Source organism: Centruroides vittatus, unplaced genomic scaffold, assembly GCF_030686945.1.
Source record: "Centruroides vittatus isolate TY-2023 unplaced genomic scaffold, ASM3068694v2 scaffold_769, whole genome shotgun sequence".
Taxonomy (NCBI): Eukaryota; Metazoa; Arthropoda; class Arachnida; order Scorpiones; family Buthidae; genus Centruroides; species Centruroides vittatus.
The window spans coordinates 948567-965932 of NW_027122717.1; the positions used below are offsets into that span (position 1 = coordinate 948567).

The 17366-nt window shown below is 33.5% G+C and overlaps 1 protein-coding gene across 2 annotated transcripts; it reads right to left on the reverse strand.

Moving 5' to 3' along the window:
• Nucleotides 1-4531: 4531 nt before the first annotated feature.
• On the reverse strand, nucleotides 4532-16041 carry LOC136989886 (potassium channel subfamily K member 9-like). Of its 2 annotated transcripts, XM_067288181.1 has the most exons (3): nucleotides 15741-15771; nucleotides 15347-15631; nucleotides 4532-5732 (listed from the first exon to the last, which is right to left on the reverse strand). In XM_067288181.1, exons 2-3 carry the CDS (start codon nucleotides 15573-15575, stop codon nucleotides 5182-5184), a joined length of 780 nt encoding a protein of 259 aa, XP_067144282.1. In that variant the 5' UTR covers nucleotides 15576-15631; nucleotides 15741-15771; the 3' UTR covers nucleotides 4532-5181. The 2 variants fall into 2 exon arrangements, with proteins under 2 accessions (XP_067144282.1, XP_067144281.1); XM_067288180.1 differs by having other exon boundaries at nucleotides 15347-16041.
• Nucleotides 16042-17366: the final 1325 nt, after the last annotated feature.

Genomic DNA, 17366 nt, shown 5'->3' on the forward strand with positions numbered 1-17366 from the left:
AGAACATCGCTAGTCGGTCGTGGGTTCGCGCATGGCCAACAGGCTGGGTTTTCATGGAGTTAGTAACATCTAAATAGAGACCAGCTTTACATTAAAGTCTTTCTGGGATGCTTATCCTTAGCAGATCGCTCACGTATCGCGTTACCGTAATCAAATAAACCAAACTAATTCTAATAGTTTTTCTATAAACGCGATATTTACGAGCACATACTTAACTACCACGAAACCCGGACACTCCGCTCCGCCCGATTTCATCTCCGCTTATTAACTCATTAAGACAATGTCATTAACTTCCTTCACTGGTACTGCTTAAAGACGTTCTACCGTTCAGCCAAATTAATGTACGTCAACGATTTCAAGGCACAAAGTAGAGGTCGAAGTCTTTCTGTGCCAGTGTTAATTTTCCTATTTATCATGGTGACATTGCTTCATCAAAACTTCCTATAGTTGTAGTCTGTGTAATGTGTACTTTATTTACATGTTGAGTCTTACTTTCCGGTTCCACTGTTTTTATGCCACAGCTTTCAAAGGTTTCTTTTACTAGTTTCTATTGAGCTTTACTTTTTCAACCTGATTTTACAAGTTTTACTTTCCCGGCTGTTATGTATACATAACAAGGGAAAGTAATGGAATCGTTTCAAATTTGACCCTCCGAGATTTTTTGCAAATTTCCACGTTTTCAGATCCCTAAACCCAAAAAGTAAAAAACAAAAAAAAAAAAAAGCAAAAAATGCCGTGGATGTATGTGTGTTGCATTTATTTCGCTTAATATCTCAGGACGGGATAAAGATAAAGCAACGAGATTTGGCATGGTAGCTTGTGTATAAGGGGCATCAATACCGACCCCGTCAAGAAAGCCGGAGCTAATATAATAGAATGTATTTAACAAAATATTTCAGTTTTAGAATTAATAAATCACAGGAGAGACAATCGTAAATTACTTATCAGCAGTTTATAATAAATTTAAATTCGATTTTGTACTCGACTTTTTCAACGAAACACCAATACACTTTGGGTTTTCAACGTCAAACGGCATAAGAAGTGAAGCAGCGGCCGAATGGATAAAAATGGAACAAGCAGCTCTTCGCCTGCCGTTCGTCATTACCAGACGAACGACAACCCAGTACTCACCACGTGGAGGTGGCTGCTTCAGAGTTCCTCCAAGAGTTGGAAAGAATCCAACTCCACAAGTGACCAACATAACTTGTCGACTCGAGTTCTTCCTAACTCGCACTCGCCGATAAAAATATTCATAATTATCTCTGAATACTCGAAATTCAGCTATCAGAAACTCACCGTATTATTACTATCTAAAAGGGATGTAATATTACGACAATTAGTAATAAAGAAAGATGGAAATCAATAAATACACCTGGTCGTAATAAAATGCACGTTAGGGCCACAAAATTTAGTTCAATTTCATTAACCGAAAAAAAAAAAAAAAAAAACTACTCGCCCTGCGCGAGATTTAATAAAGCGGGACACAGAAAGCCCTCTCCATCTCCGATCGGCTTCTTCACTCGAGCGGGCCTTAAAAACAAGAAACACAGAGAGCCCACTAAGCCTCACCGTCTTTTGTCTTCACTCCAGTGAGCCTTATAGATGCGGGACACAGGAAACCTTCTCCGTCTCTCCTATCTTCGTCCGAGCGAGCCTTAAAGATGCAGGACGAAAAGAGTTAGTTTGAGTAAAAAGTAACTCGAGTAAAAAGGCCGACAAGAGATTCCATCTCTTTACTTGCGCGGGCCTAAGAGAAAGGCGACACAGAGAACCCTTTCTGCCTCCCGTACCTTACCGAAATTTACTTAATCGCAATTTTTTCGCGAAATCTCAAAGAAACGCGGAACTTTCGAACAAATTTATGCTTAACAATATAACCACCTACAATAGAATAAGCCAACAATACATCCTAACAATTCGTTACGTATTGTTAGAACGTATTGTTTAGAATGCCTGACGTATTACGATCCTGTCATATTTTTAAGTCACGTGTTACGAAAAAAACATTAATCGGTTTGAAATACTTTAGAAAAGATCATTTTATTAAAATAATATTCATTAGAAACAGAATCACTTTCAGTTTTTTAAGTTAAAATAATGCTTTTTTTTTCTAATACTGTAAATAAAATTATAGAAATGTCTAATCATTCATTTATTCTAAAGTAATGTTATCTGTATTTTTGAAAATCCAAAGAGGAATTTGTAATGATTGTCGCCCTTTGCACCCCAGATAATGCTACCAGAATGTCTTAAATCACAAATTTCAGAAATTTTCTACAAAAGATGCTTAAGCTTCAAAGTGGGTAAACAAAATTTCTGAAATTTTGCAGGGTGGTTTGATTATTAGGGTAATCGATGATATTAAATTTTGGCGGTTAAAGGTCGAGGGGTGAAAAGATAATTAGGGTCGTGTGAATCTCCGGTTGGGTCAGACTTACTAACGATTTTACTCGTTAGCAGCATTTACAATTTTTCTTATAAAACTCGTCTGTATCCCCAAAATTAAGCTTTCTGCCATTTTATAATACCATATTTACTCGGATATAAGACGATCTCGCATATAGGACGAGGTGTGACTTTAAAGATCAAAATAAAGAAAATTAGATTTATTAATAGAATTCTAATTTTATTATGTTTAATCAAAAGTAAAATATCAAATGCACATAAATGCACACATTGTTCCGCAAAAATTACTGGCATTTTAAACTTCAAAGAAAAATCTTGTAAAATCGACAACATAATTTGTTCATGTAAAGCTGGACAATTATTGGAAACTTTTTTTGCCAATTCTTAACAGTCTAATTCACTCTTCGTCGATTACAATTATGAGTTTCTCCGAATTCTGATTTCCAAATAATCATCTGTTTTCAGTGGAAATGAATTATAACTTATATCGGGCTCCCGTGTAATTTTGGAATTCAATTCAAAAGCTTTGCTTTACCTATTGCTATTCATCTTTACTCCTGACAATACACAAGAACGATTCAAATGACCCAGATAAAAAACTTAAACACCAGAAGGAGAGAATCCGGTAAAAAATGCAATATATACCGGTTTACAAAAATTATTGCAAAAACGAAATGAATTCTTCACTCACTCGTATAGGACGACCTAGGTTATTGAAGCAGTGAAAATGAATAAAAACCTCATCTTATAAGCGAGTAAATACGGTATTTAAAAATATAACGGATATTTTAATAAAATATGACAGTAGATGGCGCCACCAAACTTTTTAATGGAGCCGAGAAATGATCAACTCGTTGATTGTTTATTTTTCAACGAAGAAAGTTAATGAAATTGAAAGTATTAAAATTTCAACAACAAGGGAAATCTTTAATTTAAAATAAAGCCTTTCAAACACATATAGTACAATATATACAACACATGGTGTTTCCATCATACATGTAAGTACAGTGGGTGATCGGATAACGAACACTTTCGCGAAAGATTTTTTTGTTCCGACAACGAACACTTCACAGAACATACAGAAAAAGAAGCGACATAAAATAGTGAATATCGATTGCTCTTCCCTTGTCTCCAGGTGACAATTCGAAACATTTTGGAGCTCTGGAGATTGAAACTCTCCCTTGTAATTCCAGCTTTTTACTTTTCTGAAAAGTAATTTTTTATAGTCTTCGCGAGACTGTCGGGCAGGTACTCGTTAAATTTTGCGTGGGTTTTTATTTATGAAAGGCGAGAGTTTCACTGTTCCATCGGATATTCATATTAGATTCATCGGATATTGATATCGGATTTCATCTAAGGAGTCTGATACTATATAAGCAACTACATTCCACAGTACATTAGCCTATACACAACGTAAAAGTTTTTTATCGAAATAAAATATCGAGCATGTAAAAATATCGAATGTGTAATATCGAAATATGTAAACATCGAACATGTTCCTTGTAAAAAGAAAGTTTTTTAATCTTTCTTTTTACATGCCTAGACACAATTAATGTAAAATGCTCAACTTCGATAAATATCGAATCTTTAAACAGTCAGCCTAATATGAAAAAGACAAGCCTAAAGTTCAAATAATTATTTTTAAAGAAATAAAGCGCATAAAATAATAATACAATATTAGAATAAAGTTTAAAGAGCTGATGAGAAAAGGACAACCCGTTACCACTTTGGGCACTCATGCTCTAGATTCGTATCGCTCTGTATGATATTCTTGTATAATTAACGTTCAATGTTCTTACGCAATCAATTAACTTCTAGTTACTTAATCAATGTGAGCATCATGTAGAAATTGCAAAAAAATCTAAATTATAATTTTCATAAATATCTGTGGAATTTCCATTTCTGCTTGATTCTCACAGTATACAAGAAGTTCAAGTCTATACAATAAATTAATATTTTCTTATATAATATTAATTTCAGGAAATTTATAACAAGAAAAACATTATTTATTCATATGAACATAAATTCTGTGGCTAACATATTTATAACCGCAATATCGTTTAAAATCGATAATTACAATACAATATAATAATTATAAACAGAATCTAGAAAAGCGCGATACGTATAAAAGCAGATAAAATAATTTCCATTTTACGATAATATACATAAATTTTATAATAATATGGCAGTTTTTATATTTTACTTATTCATATACTGATTTTATTCCCTAAAACTTTCATTTATTTATATTGATTTCATTCAAGGTTTTTCATTGAAATGTCATAATTTTTATACATTCTAACTCCAAATCAATTAATAGAATATTTAGCATTTAGAAAATAATATATACATACAGGAATCATTCAAGTATTACATCAGCACTTCTTAGAGGAGGCGAATTCGTTTATGTCCGGCGATTGCTGACGATGGGAGCGGGAGGGCGACTCTTGACGTAAGATTGCACCTATAGTTTATTTTTCTCCCCAGTCATCAAAAAATTGTGTGAAAGTAATTAATGTGTAATTGCAAATGGTTTTAACTTCTGGCTTACGGAGGAAGTATCTTGATTTCTGTTGACTGGTGATGATGGGGATAAAAAAGCATATTTTACTGATTTAACATTTGAATGGCCACGTAGTTAAAGACATTCAATGCATATTTCCATTTAGAATCGTGCGAAAACATAATCCATCTTGCAGACTTCATTGTAAATCATGCATGTAACCAACATTTTTAAAAATGTTGGAATACTTTGCTTCCTCATAAACTCATTCATTATTCATTTTCATTGCTGATAATACCCAACCTTTTACCAAGATTCTTAATTTTATGCACTACCTCTTCTTGCACCAAATTGAAACACATTGCAATCAGAGCCATTCCTCCAAGTACATAAATAGAGCAAATGACCAACTTTCCTTGAGAACCACTGTCAGTAACAACACTATCACCAGGTACTAAATCACCAAAACCGATGGTACTTAACGTTATGAAACAAAAATATACACCATCTAAAAAACTCCATTTTTCCCAAGCAGAAAATAAAGCACCACCTCCACATATATATATTCCTATTACGAAAAAGCACCAATGAACGGGAACGGTAATTATATTTCCACCTTTTCTACCTTTTGGTTGATCTGTTTCTCGAAATTCGATTAATCTCTTATTTTTTCCACATAATTTTACATAAACATACTTGAATCCTTTAGCTAGACCGTTTCCTATGTTTGTCAGATAGAGAAACATTAATGGAATACCGACTATAGCATACAGTATGGTCACTATCTTTCCATAAGTAGTCTTAGGCGCGATGTTTCCATAACCTAGAACATAAAATTCAATCACTAAAATTAAAAAATTAATGAATAATTAAAAATTCTAACGTAAATTATTCTTTCATTCTCTGATTTAAAAGTTAAAGATTTATTTATTTATTTTATAAAAATAATTTCGTTTTAGGAAAGTTATTAATAAAACTATGAACTAATCTTTTAATGCCGTATTCACACAAAAGATCAAAATCTCCAGTGGCCGAGTGAATAAAACCACTGAACATTAGCAGTTTGGTCGCGAGTTCGCGCCTCGCCAACGGACTGATCGTGTACAGTTTTCCGGATTTTAATCATTTAAATGAGACCAGTTTCCTCTAGAAAATCCTCTCGACAGCACCCCTTTAGCAACTCATCAATCTTTTGAAGTTCAGAATATATTTCTCCCTTAATTTAAAATATAATAGTTTTTAATATAAAAAAAAAATTATTATTTTCATTAATAAATTGGTGATGGTCGGATAACCTAAGCAGTTAAGAAGTCAGCCTATCGCTCTGAAGGATCCAGGAAAGCAACCCCAAGAATTTTTCATTGCATAAGTCCGAATATGTCAGGCCGCGTTCCTCAACAGTAGATTGCCTGATTGTGAACTTGGTCGAACCTGGAATGTATATAGAAAAAATGCCCCCTGAATCTTCACAGGGAGGAAAAAGCCAAAATTGAAAAAAATAACTTGGATATAATATTCTTAATGAACTAATAATAACATTTTCAATTTAAATTTTTATAGTATATCTTTTAAAATTCATATTCTTATAGTTTTCTTTATATTATAATGAATATTAAATTATATTTTAATATATAGAAATAGACAAAATTAATATTTTTTACATGATTCGTTATCACAATTTTTATATTATTTTCGGTATTTTGTAGAATAATTTCGAATAAGTTGCTACTCAAGAAATCATAGTAAATTATTCATTAAATGCTGGGTGTCCGAAAATTATCTGAACAACTTGCCCGTTATAATAGACAATCAATTCAACTGCAGGAATTTTTTGGAGTGGTCTGTCTGAAAATGTCGGTCTCCGTCCCTCATCATCCGGACGCTCTTGTGAGCCAGGCTGAACCATAATGGGCTTGCGAAAAGAGGCCCTCATAGTGCCCACAGGGCGGAGAGTTAAAAAAAATGCTACGATATAAATTATAAAAAACAGAGATTAAATAAAAATAATCTTGAATGTCATACATCTACAATTAAGAATTCTTCAAAATTCAAAATATGAAAATTAAAAACCAGATCTATATTTTCAATAATTAGTTTTTAAAAATTCTTTTTAAAGCAAATTTTGTGCCCTGTAACCAGGGCCGTGGAGTCGTGTAAAAATTTACCCACTCCAACTAGGGGCGGACTTGTTGACGGCCGGATGGCCGAGCGGTAAAGGTGGCAGCCTACCGCTCTGGGGGACCCGGGATCGAATCCGAACGAGTCGAATAATCCCCAGGAATTTTTCGGGGGGTGGTCCGTTCGGATATGTCGGGCCCCGTCCCTCACCACCCGGTCGCCCCATTGTGGGCCTGGCCGAACCCATAATGGGCCTACTAAAAAAGGCCCTCTTAGTGCCCACAGGGCGGAAAGAGTTAAAAAAAAAAAAAAAAAAAAAAAAGGGGCGGACTTGTTACCGAAATATTAATAGATCTGGAAATACTGATGTCATCACGTGACTCAGAATAAAAGATTTAATAGAGTTCTCAGGTTACGTCCTACGTGGCAGCGTCCAGTGACCGCAGGCGTGAACGCGCTTCCAAGCGAAGCGGACAAACTGATTCAAGCAAATGTGTGCGTCAGGAATAACCGTTTTTAGCGTGCAGTAACCACCAGATGACGCTTCTACACGCGTGTACAGGAAGCAGCTACCAAGCAAGTTTGATCACCGCTGTCGCTGCTCGCGCTTCCAAAGAAGAAAATGGCTGATTTTATAGATGAATAAAAACAGAATGACAAATAAACTGTGTATATATGTTGTATGTACTTTAATTAATAATCTTTAACATAATTTAATAATTTCTGATTTTGTAAATGTAACGTTTTATAAAAATAAAACTTTTTTAAACTTATTATTCTATGAAGATTCTTTATATTTGTTGTGTATCTTGTTAGTGATAACAGTTACCTGTCAAATTTACCGTTTTAATGCTTGTCATATTTTCTGTAGCAAGCATTCGACGAAGTCATCTCACCGCCATTTTGTGAACAACGCGTCCACTCTGGACAGAAGCCTCTTGCGAGTTGGACGCGCGTACAAAGATTCTTTCCGCCCACGGTCGCTGGACGCTGCCACGTAGGACGTACGTACAGTACAGTACCTAATGAAGATAAAACGTATAAAGTTTTTTATTCCAAAGCTAAAAGACTCCTCTAAGTAATGACACAGTCAATATATAAATATGTATTCGATAACTTTTACTTTCCCGGCTGTTATATATAACAGAGGGAAAGTGTAGCGATCGGTCAAAAAATGATCCCTCCTAAATTTTTACATTTTTGGACTCAGGACACCTTGAAATGTCGAGATATGCAAAAAATTCGGATTTTTTTTTCTGTGTATATGGATGTTATACTGCGTTCTAACACAATCCACGACTCGCTTTGATCTCGATTTACCCACAATCTCATTGTAACTATCGCCAGTCGAACGTCGAGCTGTTCGCTTGAGAAGAACTTGACTATTGCAAGCGATGATAAAACTGACATAACTGCGCGGTAAGTCACGAACACCAACAAACAAAATGGAAGTTTTGGTTAGAAATACTTTTTCTTGCCATATATCTAACGATAGCCAGATCTCATCGTCTCTCCAAATATCTTTTTTATTTCTCTGTTGATAGCCCGACACGTGTTCCTCAGCTATCTTGTTTCTTCTTGCGCGCGTGGGATTGTGGGAACTCTCTTATGACTGGATGTAGTTTCAAGAAACTCTCTTGAGTCGATCGCGATTGAACCTCGTTTCAGTCGAGATAGAAACGATCGAGAGAGGTCGCACCACGCACAGTCGCTGACCTTGATCACAATCTAGATTGAAATGCTCAGTGCGAACGGGGTATTAGACTAGTATTAGACTGTGGGGCACAAGTTTGTTCACTCAGTTTGAAGCCTAATAAACTTCTGTGGTTTTTAAATAGGAGTCGGATGGTTTAACACAGGAGTTATTAAGCTTCAAAGTGATTGAACTAAATCGTGCCCTATACACATTCTAACATCTCAAGCGAAAACATCTTTAACGGGTTTTACTGTACTATTATAAAATGACAAAAAGCTTAATTTTGAGGGTAGAGACAAGTTTTATAAAAGAAAAAAAAACCGTGAACGCTAATTAATGAATAAAATAATTATTAAGTTCGACCACACTGGAGATATGACACACGACTCCTCCTGTCTCCATCCTGTCTACCTTTAATTAAGAACCAAAATTTAATAGCATTAATGCCCCTTTATACACAAGCTACTGCACCAAATTTAGTTTCTTAAACTTTACCCATTCTGAGATATTGTTTAATATCTCAGAACAGAGAATAAAGAAATGAAACAAATTAAACGCCAACACACACACACGAATTTTCCCCCTTTATTTGACATTTTTTGGGTTCAGGTCTTCAAACATGTAGATTTACAAAATTCAGAGGGTCAAATTTGACATGATTCCAATACTTTTCCGTTTTATATACATTACAAGTTGGGAAGTAAAAAAGGAGTCGGGGTCGGAGGATTTTTTGACGACTCCAACACCAAAACTCCACGACTCCGACTCCACAACCCTGCCTGTAACTCATAAGTGAAACTATTAAAATTTTATAATTCAGTCGTGTGAGAATTAAAGGATGGCAACAAAATATTAAGGACAGCTTTTCTATATGCAGGATCGTTCATATATTACCTATCGCTATTTTTATACTTTTCAACTACCATCCCGTACCCTTAATTCTCCATAGTGCCGTCACACATATCTACTCCCGAAAATATCCTCGATCGATCCTTTTAATTGTACAGTACTAATAATACACAACAAGAGTACCTCTGCCGTGTATTATCCGAACACGTTACATAATTATCCGAACGTTATACAATTTTATTAATTATACGTATCACGTACAAAGCAGTGATTTAAACACTACGATTCGCTACTCAATACCCCGGAAACAAAAATGAATCGTTCTGTTACCCAAGGGTTGAGACCAGTGGCGTAGCGTGGGTGTCAGACGCCCGGGGCGGAGGAAAATTTCGCCGCCCCCTTATTTAGGTATTTTTACAAGATATTATTTATTGTGAAATTTTGCTGCCCCCTATAAGTGCCGCCCCTGCTACGCTACGCCACTGCTTGAGACCTTAACATTACACAATGTTTTTTGTAAATAGCTCATCCCTTTCTAAGGCATACTAACGATTACTTGCGTACTCATAAATTCATGTCTGCATTACGAAATAAATGAACATTTGCTATATATATATATATATATGTTACAGTCAAAACCCGTTTTTAGTTAGAACGCGTTTTAACTCAAATTCATTTTTGACTAGCAGTAAATTCTAGTTTTAACTAGACAAGACGGGTTTTAACAAAGACATCCAGTATAAACTAGTTTCAACTAGTTAAAAAGTATCCTAACTGAAACTGGTTTCGACTGTAACATATAGAGTGATTCGGGGTAAGATGGTATGCGGGGGAAGATGCCTACTTTTTGATATTTTTAAACGGTGACGTCAGATATTGTCATGTGTTTGTATGATGAATCGTTAGGCCAATATTGAGTGCGGAAACCTGTAGTTGGCTACCGTTACCTCATTTTCTACATCTGAGAAGAATAAAAGCAAGATAAGAATGAAATTTTTATTTGTGAAATGTTTCTAGAATCATTTTGAAACCAAAAATTAAAATAGAATTTATTAAAAAATGCTAAAAACAATTAATGTATGAGTTAAGGTTCTAAAGTTTCCATTGTGAGCTACCGCCGATCTCGATCGGACATGCTAGAACACGTGACTCCACTAGGCACCTTACCCTGACAAATGGAAAAGATGTCACATTTTTCTTGGGGTAACATGCTTATTTTTTGTTAATTGAATTCCAATATGCCTATTTTTAATAAATTATTGTTTTTTCGTTTTATTGCAGGATATGCATAGAAATTATATAGGAACTTCTCAAGGTTTTCTGACTGAAAAAAGCTTTCAGCTAGCTATAGAGCACGTTAGAACGGGCGGAAACTTAACAATACTTATACTGTGCTGTTATACTTACTATAAAGTACTTTGTACTACATATGCAATAAATTAAATTTGGTTAAGATATTCGAAAATTAATTTTATGCAATTATATTTGTTATCTTACCCTAATGGCATTTGGCATCTCACCTGGATACTTGGAATGAGATGCCTAAAATGTCGACAGTAAAAAAGTCGTCATTGCAAACACAATATACAATTATTTTTTATATACTCCAAACTTTTATTTGAAAAACATGCTCAAGAATATGATATTTTCGTTAGAGGCCTCCAAATTATCTCTATAATTTCCTTCATAAGCAAAATGTTAGGCATCTTCCCCGAATCACTACACACAACTTTATTTCCCGCAAACATATTTATGTAGATAAAACTAGTTTTAACTAGACAAAACGGGTTTTAACAAAGACATCTAGTATAAACTAGTTAAAACGCGTTCTAACTAAAAACGGGTTTTGACTAACATATATATATTGTACACACCAACGAGCTAGAATATATTACAGAGTGGCTGTAGCGACGCCATGTTTAAAGAAAATTAAATACACGTTTGCCATTTTCATTTTAGTCAAGGGGACATGGCATTTATGTTGTGCAAAGGCATCTAGCTAGAATATTCTAACTCGTGGTGTAAAAAATGTGCAAAGGAGAAGAAAAGTTTTAACTCTTGACTGAGATGATGCGAGTCAATATGACTCTACTTAGTTTTTTTTTTTTTTAATTTTGAAAGTAAATAACAAGACGTTTCTTTCTTTAACTCTTTATTTAAACTTTTCTGAAGACAAAATATTCTGTATCGATAAGTTAAATGCATTTCTAAACATTCTTAATTTTACTTTCCCGGCTGTTATGTATACATAACAAGGGAAAGCATTGGAATCGTGTCAAATTTTACCCTCAGAGTTTTTTGCAATCTGCCCTTTTGAGACCTCCTGAACCCAAAAAAGGAAAAATATTCCGTGTGTTGTCGTCCAAGAATCGAAATTTGGCATGATAGCTTATCTATAAGGAGCAGTGAAGCTCCTTATTATTATCGCATGTTGAATGTTTTCTCTAATGCATGTCCCTCAGTCCACCACGTTGAATTTTCTTTAATTAATGTTAAGCCTAACGCAATTACACTTTTCAGAAAAAATAATTCTATCTATTGTATTGTTCCAAATTAATTTTTATTTTGCACACATAAAATACACATTAAAAAATGTAAAAACAAAAAAGCTATTTTAGAAGTTAATTATAGTAGTATAAATTTCAAAACAAGGAACAACACATAGTGGCACGGCACATTGATCACACTGGTAACGTGATTCTAATCGCTTTTTGTTTGCTGAACATACTTTACAAACTCTGGTTGGATATTTTTTCTTCTCTGTAGATAGTAGCCTATATATCTAGGAAAATGCCGTTCGGATAAACCCATTGGATTTTAATATGACGGTCGACCGTAACGGGTTACATTTATGCTTGTACAGTACTTTTCCATCACCTCTCTGAAAACAGCCATACGAAAATCGAGAAATGACACGTGTTTCTTTGTTAGTTGTCGATACAAAACACTGGTAGCTCCTGTTTAAACTAAAAAATCCCAAACATATCTTGTATATGACTCACAAATTTCGTAGTTTTTTATTCCAAAACGAGAACGCTTGCTAGGTATATACTGCTTAAATCCAATTCTATAAATTTCCATACGTAAGACTTTCATCTACACACATTTTCATCTGGGATTTAGGCATATTTGAATTTGTGGTGAAAATGGTCAATAACACTTCGTAACTTACGCAATTTATCATCACCACATGACGCTTGATCATTGTGAAATGTAAACATGACAATAAAAGTAGGAATCGGTTGCTTGACATCGCACTTGAAAAGAACGGTGTTGAAAAAACATCTTAAGTTGTGAAATACATATTTATGGAAGGTTTTCTAATACTCGTAATCATAACAAGTCCCAAAAATTCTTTTATTTCTGCATTTGTAGGTTTCCACTGTTTCATGCGGCTCGTTTTCACCTAATTTATCAGATGTCATCAAAGTATCAGCATACCTGTTGTTTCTTCAACAATTTTGTCCACAAGTTCATCACCAAAAAATACTCTAAAGCAATCAAATGGTGTGGCATCACTTTGTAACACCCATTGAATTCCTGTTTATCCAGTAAAATTGTTCACTTGATTGTGAAGTTCGTACGGCACCAACCATCATCATTACTAACACGCCGACGTTTTGCACTACTTCCACGAGCACAACCGCATGGTCGGCATCTGTTTCTACTTGTATTTGGTTTGCACGATCACTATCACTGCTACTCAGTGCTGTAACTGTGCCATGTGCAAGAATTAGCATAGGTCCCTTAATTAATAAGGTTTGGGAAAATAATAAAACAAATACATGCATTTTGGCCCCCCTTCCAAGTGGGCCCTGTGCGGATGCACCTGCCTAGTTACGGCACTGCTGCTACTATCACTCACATTCTCACTTTCTACATATTCGTTAATACTGTCTGATAATTCAGACTCATCAGAACTTAAATTGAACAAATACTCAATCATATCTGATTTGTTCCAAAGTGCAATTTCTCTCAGCCGCCGCAATTTTAAAACAGACTTTCACTACAAGGTCTACTTTCGTTATTTCCTGTGAACATCTGCTCATATTATGGCAATAATGTTGTGCGAGGCTAGAAACCATACCCTTTCACGTGATGTGAGTCACAGGAATGTATGTAGCCAAGTTAAATAATGTAATTTAATTTGTTAATAAATGTAATAGTTTCATTTGTGAAAATAATATCAATCTGCTTACGTACTGTACAGTACAATGTATATATAATTTATTTATTTATACCGAATTTAATTTTAATCTTAATTTTTATTTACTTCCCCCAATTACGTATTCTCAGTTGATATGAATACTTTTTACTTATGAAAATTCAAAATACATATGATTATTTTCATATTTCGTTGGCCTTAATCCTTACATGAAAATTAAACGTTATGTAAGATAAGCAAGTAAACATTCAAAAATATCTATTTTAAATGGCTGTCAGTGCTTTAAAAAACGAAAACAAAAAACAGGTTATGTAACTGTATATAACACTTTTCTTACCATGATGTTCACATACGCATGACGTTACACATACGCAAAGCAGTTGATGACGTCCCTTTCGATGTAACGTCAGATTTCTAGTCACACGACTGTTTTCCTTAGACGATCTCGCGATGTCACTCGTAATGTAGAGCTATAGAACCAATGAATATTTTCTCTATCCCTTTACAAATCAAACTATTGCTTGGAAGTTTGTTTAGAAAATGACGATAATCAGCGATTACGATTGCACTGCTTATAAGCTTCGTGCTACAATTTCTTGTGTAGTTTTTTTGTCTATGAATTAATTAATTAGTAAGAGATATATAAAAGAATTTTATGATACATATGTTACGGTTAAATAACCGTAACATATGTATCAGTAAAATGATAAATCCGGTAAATGTGCATAATCACTTTTTTTTTAAAACTCTTTTCGCCCTAAGGGCACAAGAGCCTCTTTTTAGCAAGCCCATTATGGATTCGGCCAGGCCTACAATGGGTCGGCCGGTCATCTCAGGTAATAGAACGATTCGTTTTTTAAGTGTATTACACAGTGAACTGTACTGTTTACGTCACAGCTTCGTACTGTACGTTATACGTGTAATTAATTAATAAAATAACGTAACGTTCAGTACCCCTTGCCGTGTTTTACTCGATACTACAATTAAGGAGATCGATCGAAGATGAGCTACGTAATTTCGGAGGTGGGTACTGGTGACGACGTTATGGAGTAGGGATGATAATTGAAAAGTATAAAAATAGCGTTACGTAATTTGCGGACGATCCCCAAGACAAGATATAATTAACACAATTGCTTAAAATTTCTGTATAATTTTGATATTTTTATTAGTACTAAGTTATTTAATTTACAGCTTGTATTTTCTCTCTTACCATTATAGAAACTGTACTTTTGAATCATTTAGCATATTAATGATGAAGAAATAGCATCTTAGCAAAGAACAAATCCTAGCATTTTTTGCATCACAAGTAATGACTTCACTACACTTATACTTTAATTACCAGTTGCAGTTATTTAGAATATTCAAAAATATACTTTATCGCTCTAAAAGTTTTAAAGTTTATATTTAAAATATCAGTCAAGTGACATCGTAGTTATTATTTACAATGCGCGTGGGAGGTTTCCGCCCTTGGAAGTCGTATAGGGATGACTAAAAATAACTTTCCTGTTATTTTAAAATTTGTTAAGAGTTTCACACAATGTTTATTCTTAGAAATTAATGTATAAATTTTTATTTCTAATCAATTTAAAACATTCTACACGTTACTTACCTATCGTAGTGATGACCGTAAGACAGTAGAGAAACGCACCCGGTAACGACCACTGATTTCTTCCATTTTCTTGAGCATCGTAACCACCTTTGACAGCTTCTACTAACTTACCCTGATAGATTCTAATTTCATCTTCGACAGATTTGGTCCAGTTTTGTTTATGTAAGATATTAAAAGCAACGGTGACTCCCCATAAACGTAACACAACATTTTGGCTCTCTTTGTTCATCTTCAGCACTAGTTCTTCTTCGTTGTTAATTTCTAAACGATTAAATGCAATTGCACCTACAATTGTATAGCAAATAACTAGAGAAGTTAATCCCAAATGAGAAAATAAAAATGCACTTAATCTTCTGCAGTATATTCTGCATTTGTTAATTGGTTTCTCTCGTACTTGTCTCCGTTGTGACCTCCTCCTTTCTAGTGCCATGCTGTTTGGCTTTATTTCACAAAAATTGTTCTGTATCTCGAGATATGATTGGGTGGTTACTTTATGACGTCATTGATGGTAATTTAGCGTTTTATTTAATTGCTGAAACTTTTTTAGATTATTTTGATCAATTTAATAATTTCAGTCTTGGTTAAACGCGTAAAATTTATCTTGGAAAAATGGAGTTTAGTTGAAAGTTTTTCTCTCGTAACATACAGTAAGAAGTTAAGTAATAGTTTCTAAATAATGTTTCGTGGTTTAGATATTTAAGGATAAAAGTTTACCAGGAATTTAAAAAAAATATGATAAAATAGTGATGAATACTGGATAGGAAGCAATCGTTTATTTCCAATACTTTAGAATTTAACTGGAAATTAAATTTACCATATATTATACAAGGTGTCCCATAAGTCTGACTATAAGATTTATGTTGATTCTTTTTTATTCTTTTACAGATGTAACATGGGATTGAATAAAAAGGAACCAAATCAAGTTATTTTTACGTTAGTTTAACAGGCATCTTCCAAACTATTGGGTGTGATTGGTGAGAAGGCTAAATACAATTTGTTAAACTCTTTGTTGAGCTTCAACCTTCACCACCATTACAAGGATAGGCCTAGAAAAAAGCTCTCTCAGTGCCCAAAAGATGGAAAGTAATAGAAAAAAAAATGTATTGTTCATGTACAATACTGTACAGTATCTGCAATATACAAATGTTCATTGTATGTTAATTTGACTTGTGTGCAGTTTGATCTGCTGATATAAAAAAACTATTTTTATTAATATTGTCTGCAATATCACAGCAAGAAGTTTTTAAATAGTGAAACATTTATGATACTTAATTTGTTCTTTTTTTCTTTATTTTTACACAATATTCATTAATCAAATAATAGTTGATAATACCAGATTCATCAAATGTCTCAATGAATTTGGTTTTTCATTTAATTCATTTAAAATTTTAGTTTACTGTGTAATAATATTCATTAAACATGAAATTCAATATATTCTTGTCAATTTGAAACATAAAATTTGTAGAAAAATACAAACAAAATAACATATTTTATTATGAATTTTAAAATTTATTATAATTTCAAAATGTTTGCCTATACATAAATACATGAATCCATTTTAACAATATATTTATTTCATAAACAATACAAATAATATATTTATATACATGAAATAAAGGAAAACAGGATTATTATATATATTTCTGAAAGACTCCTCCATTCAATATATCAAACAAATATTCACAATAAAATGGTACTGTATAGGCTTGTTTCAGAAATTGTTATTTATGGAGTAAATAATCATTGTAACATTTATTGTGCACACATTAATCTCAACAAACCATTTTCATTAGTATCAAGTAAATAAATAAATATTCCATAAACTTCTAGATGTTTTATATCCAAGCCAAGAAATTTATTAAAATACAAACAATTGTCTTTTTCAGTAAATTGCTTTATTAATCATTATAAGCAATATAAACAATCAGATGATTCTAAATGTTTTATCAAAGTAATATTTTAAATAATTCCATAGATTCAGATTATCTAAAAGTTGTATTGTTTAGAACTTTGAACACAA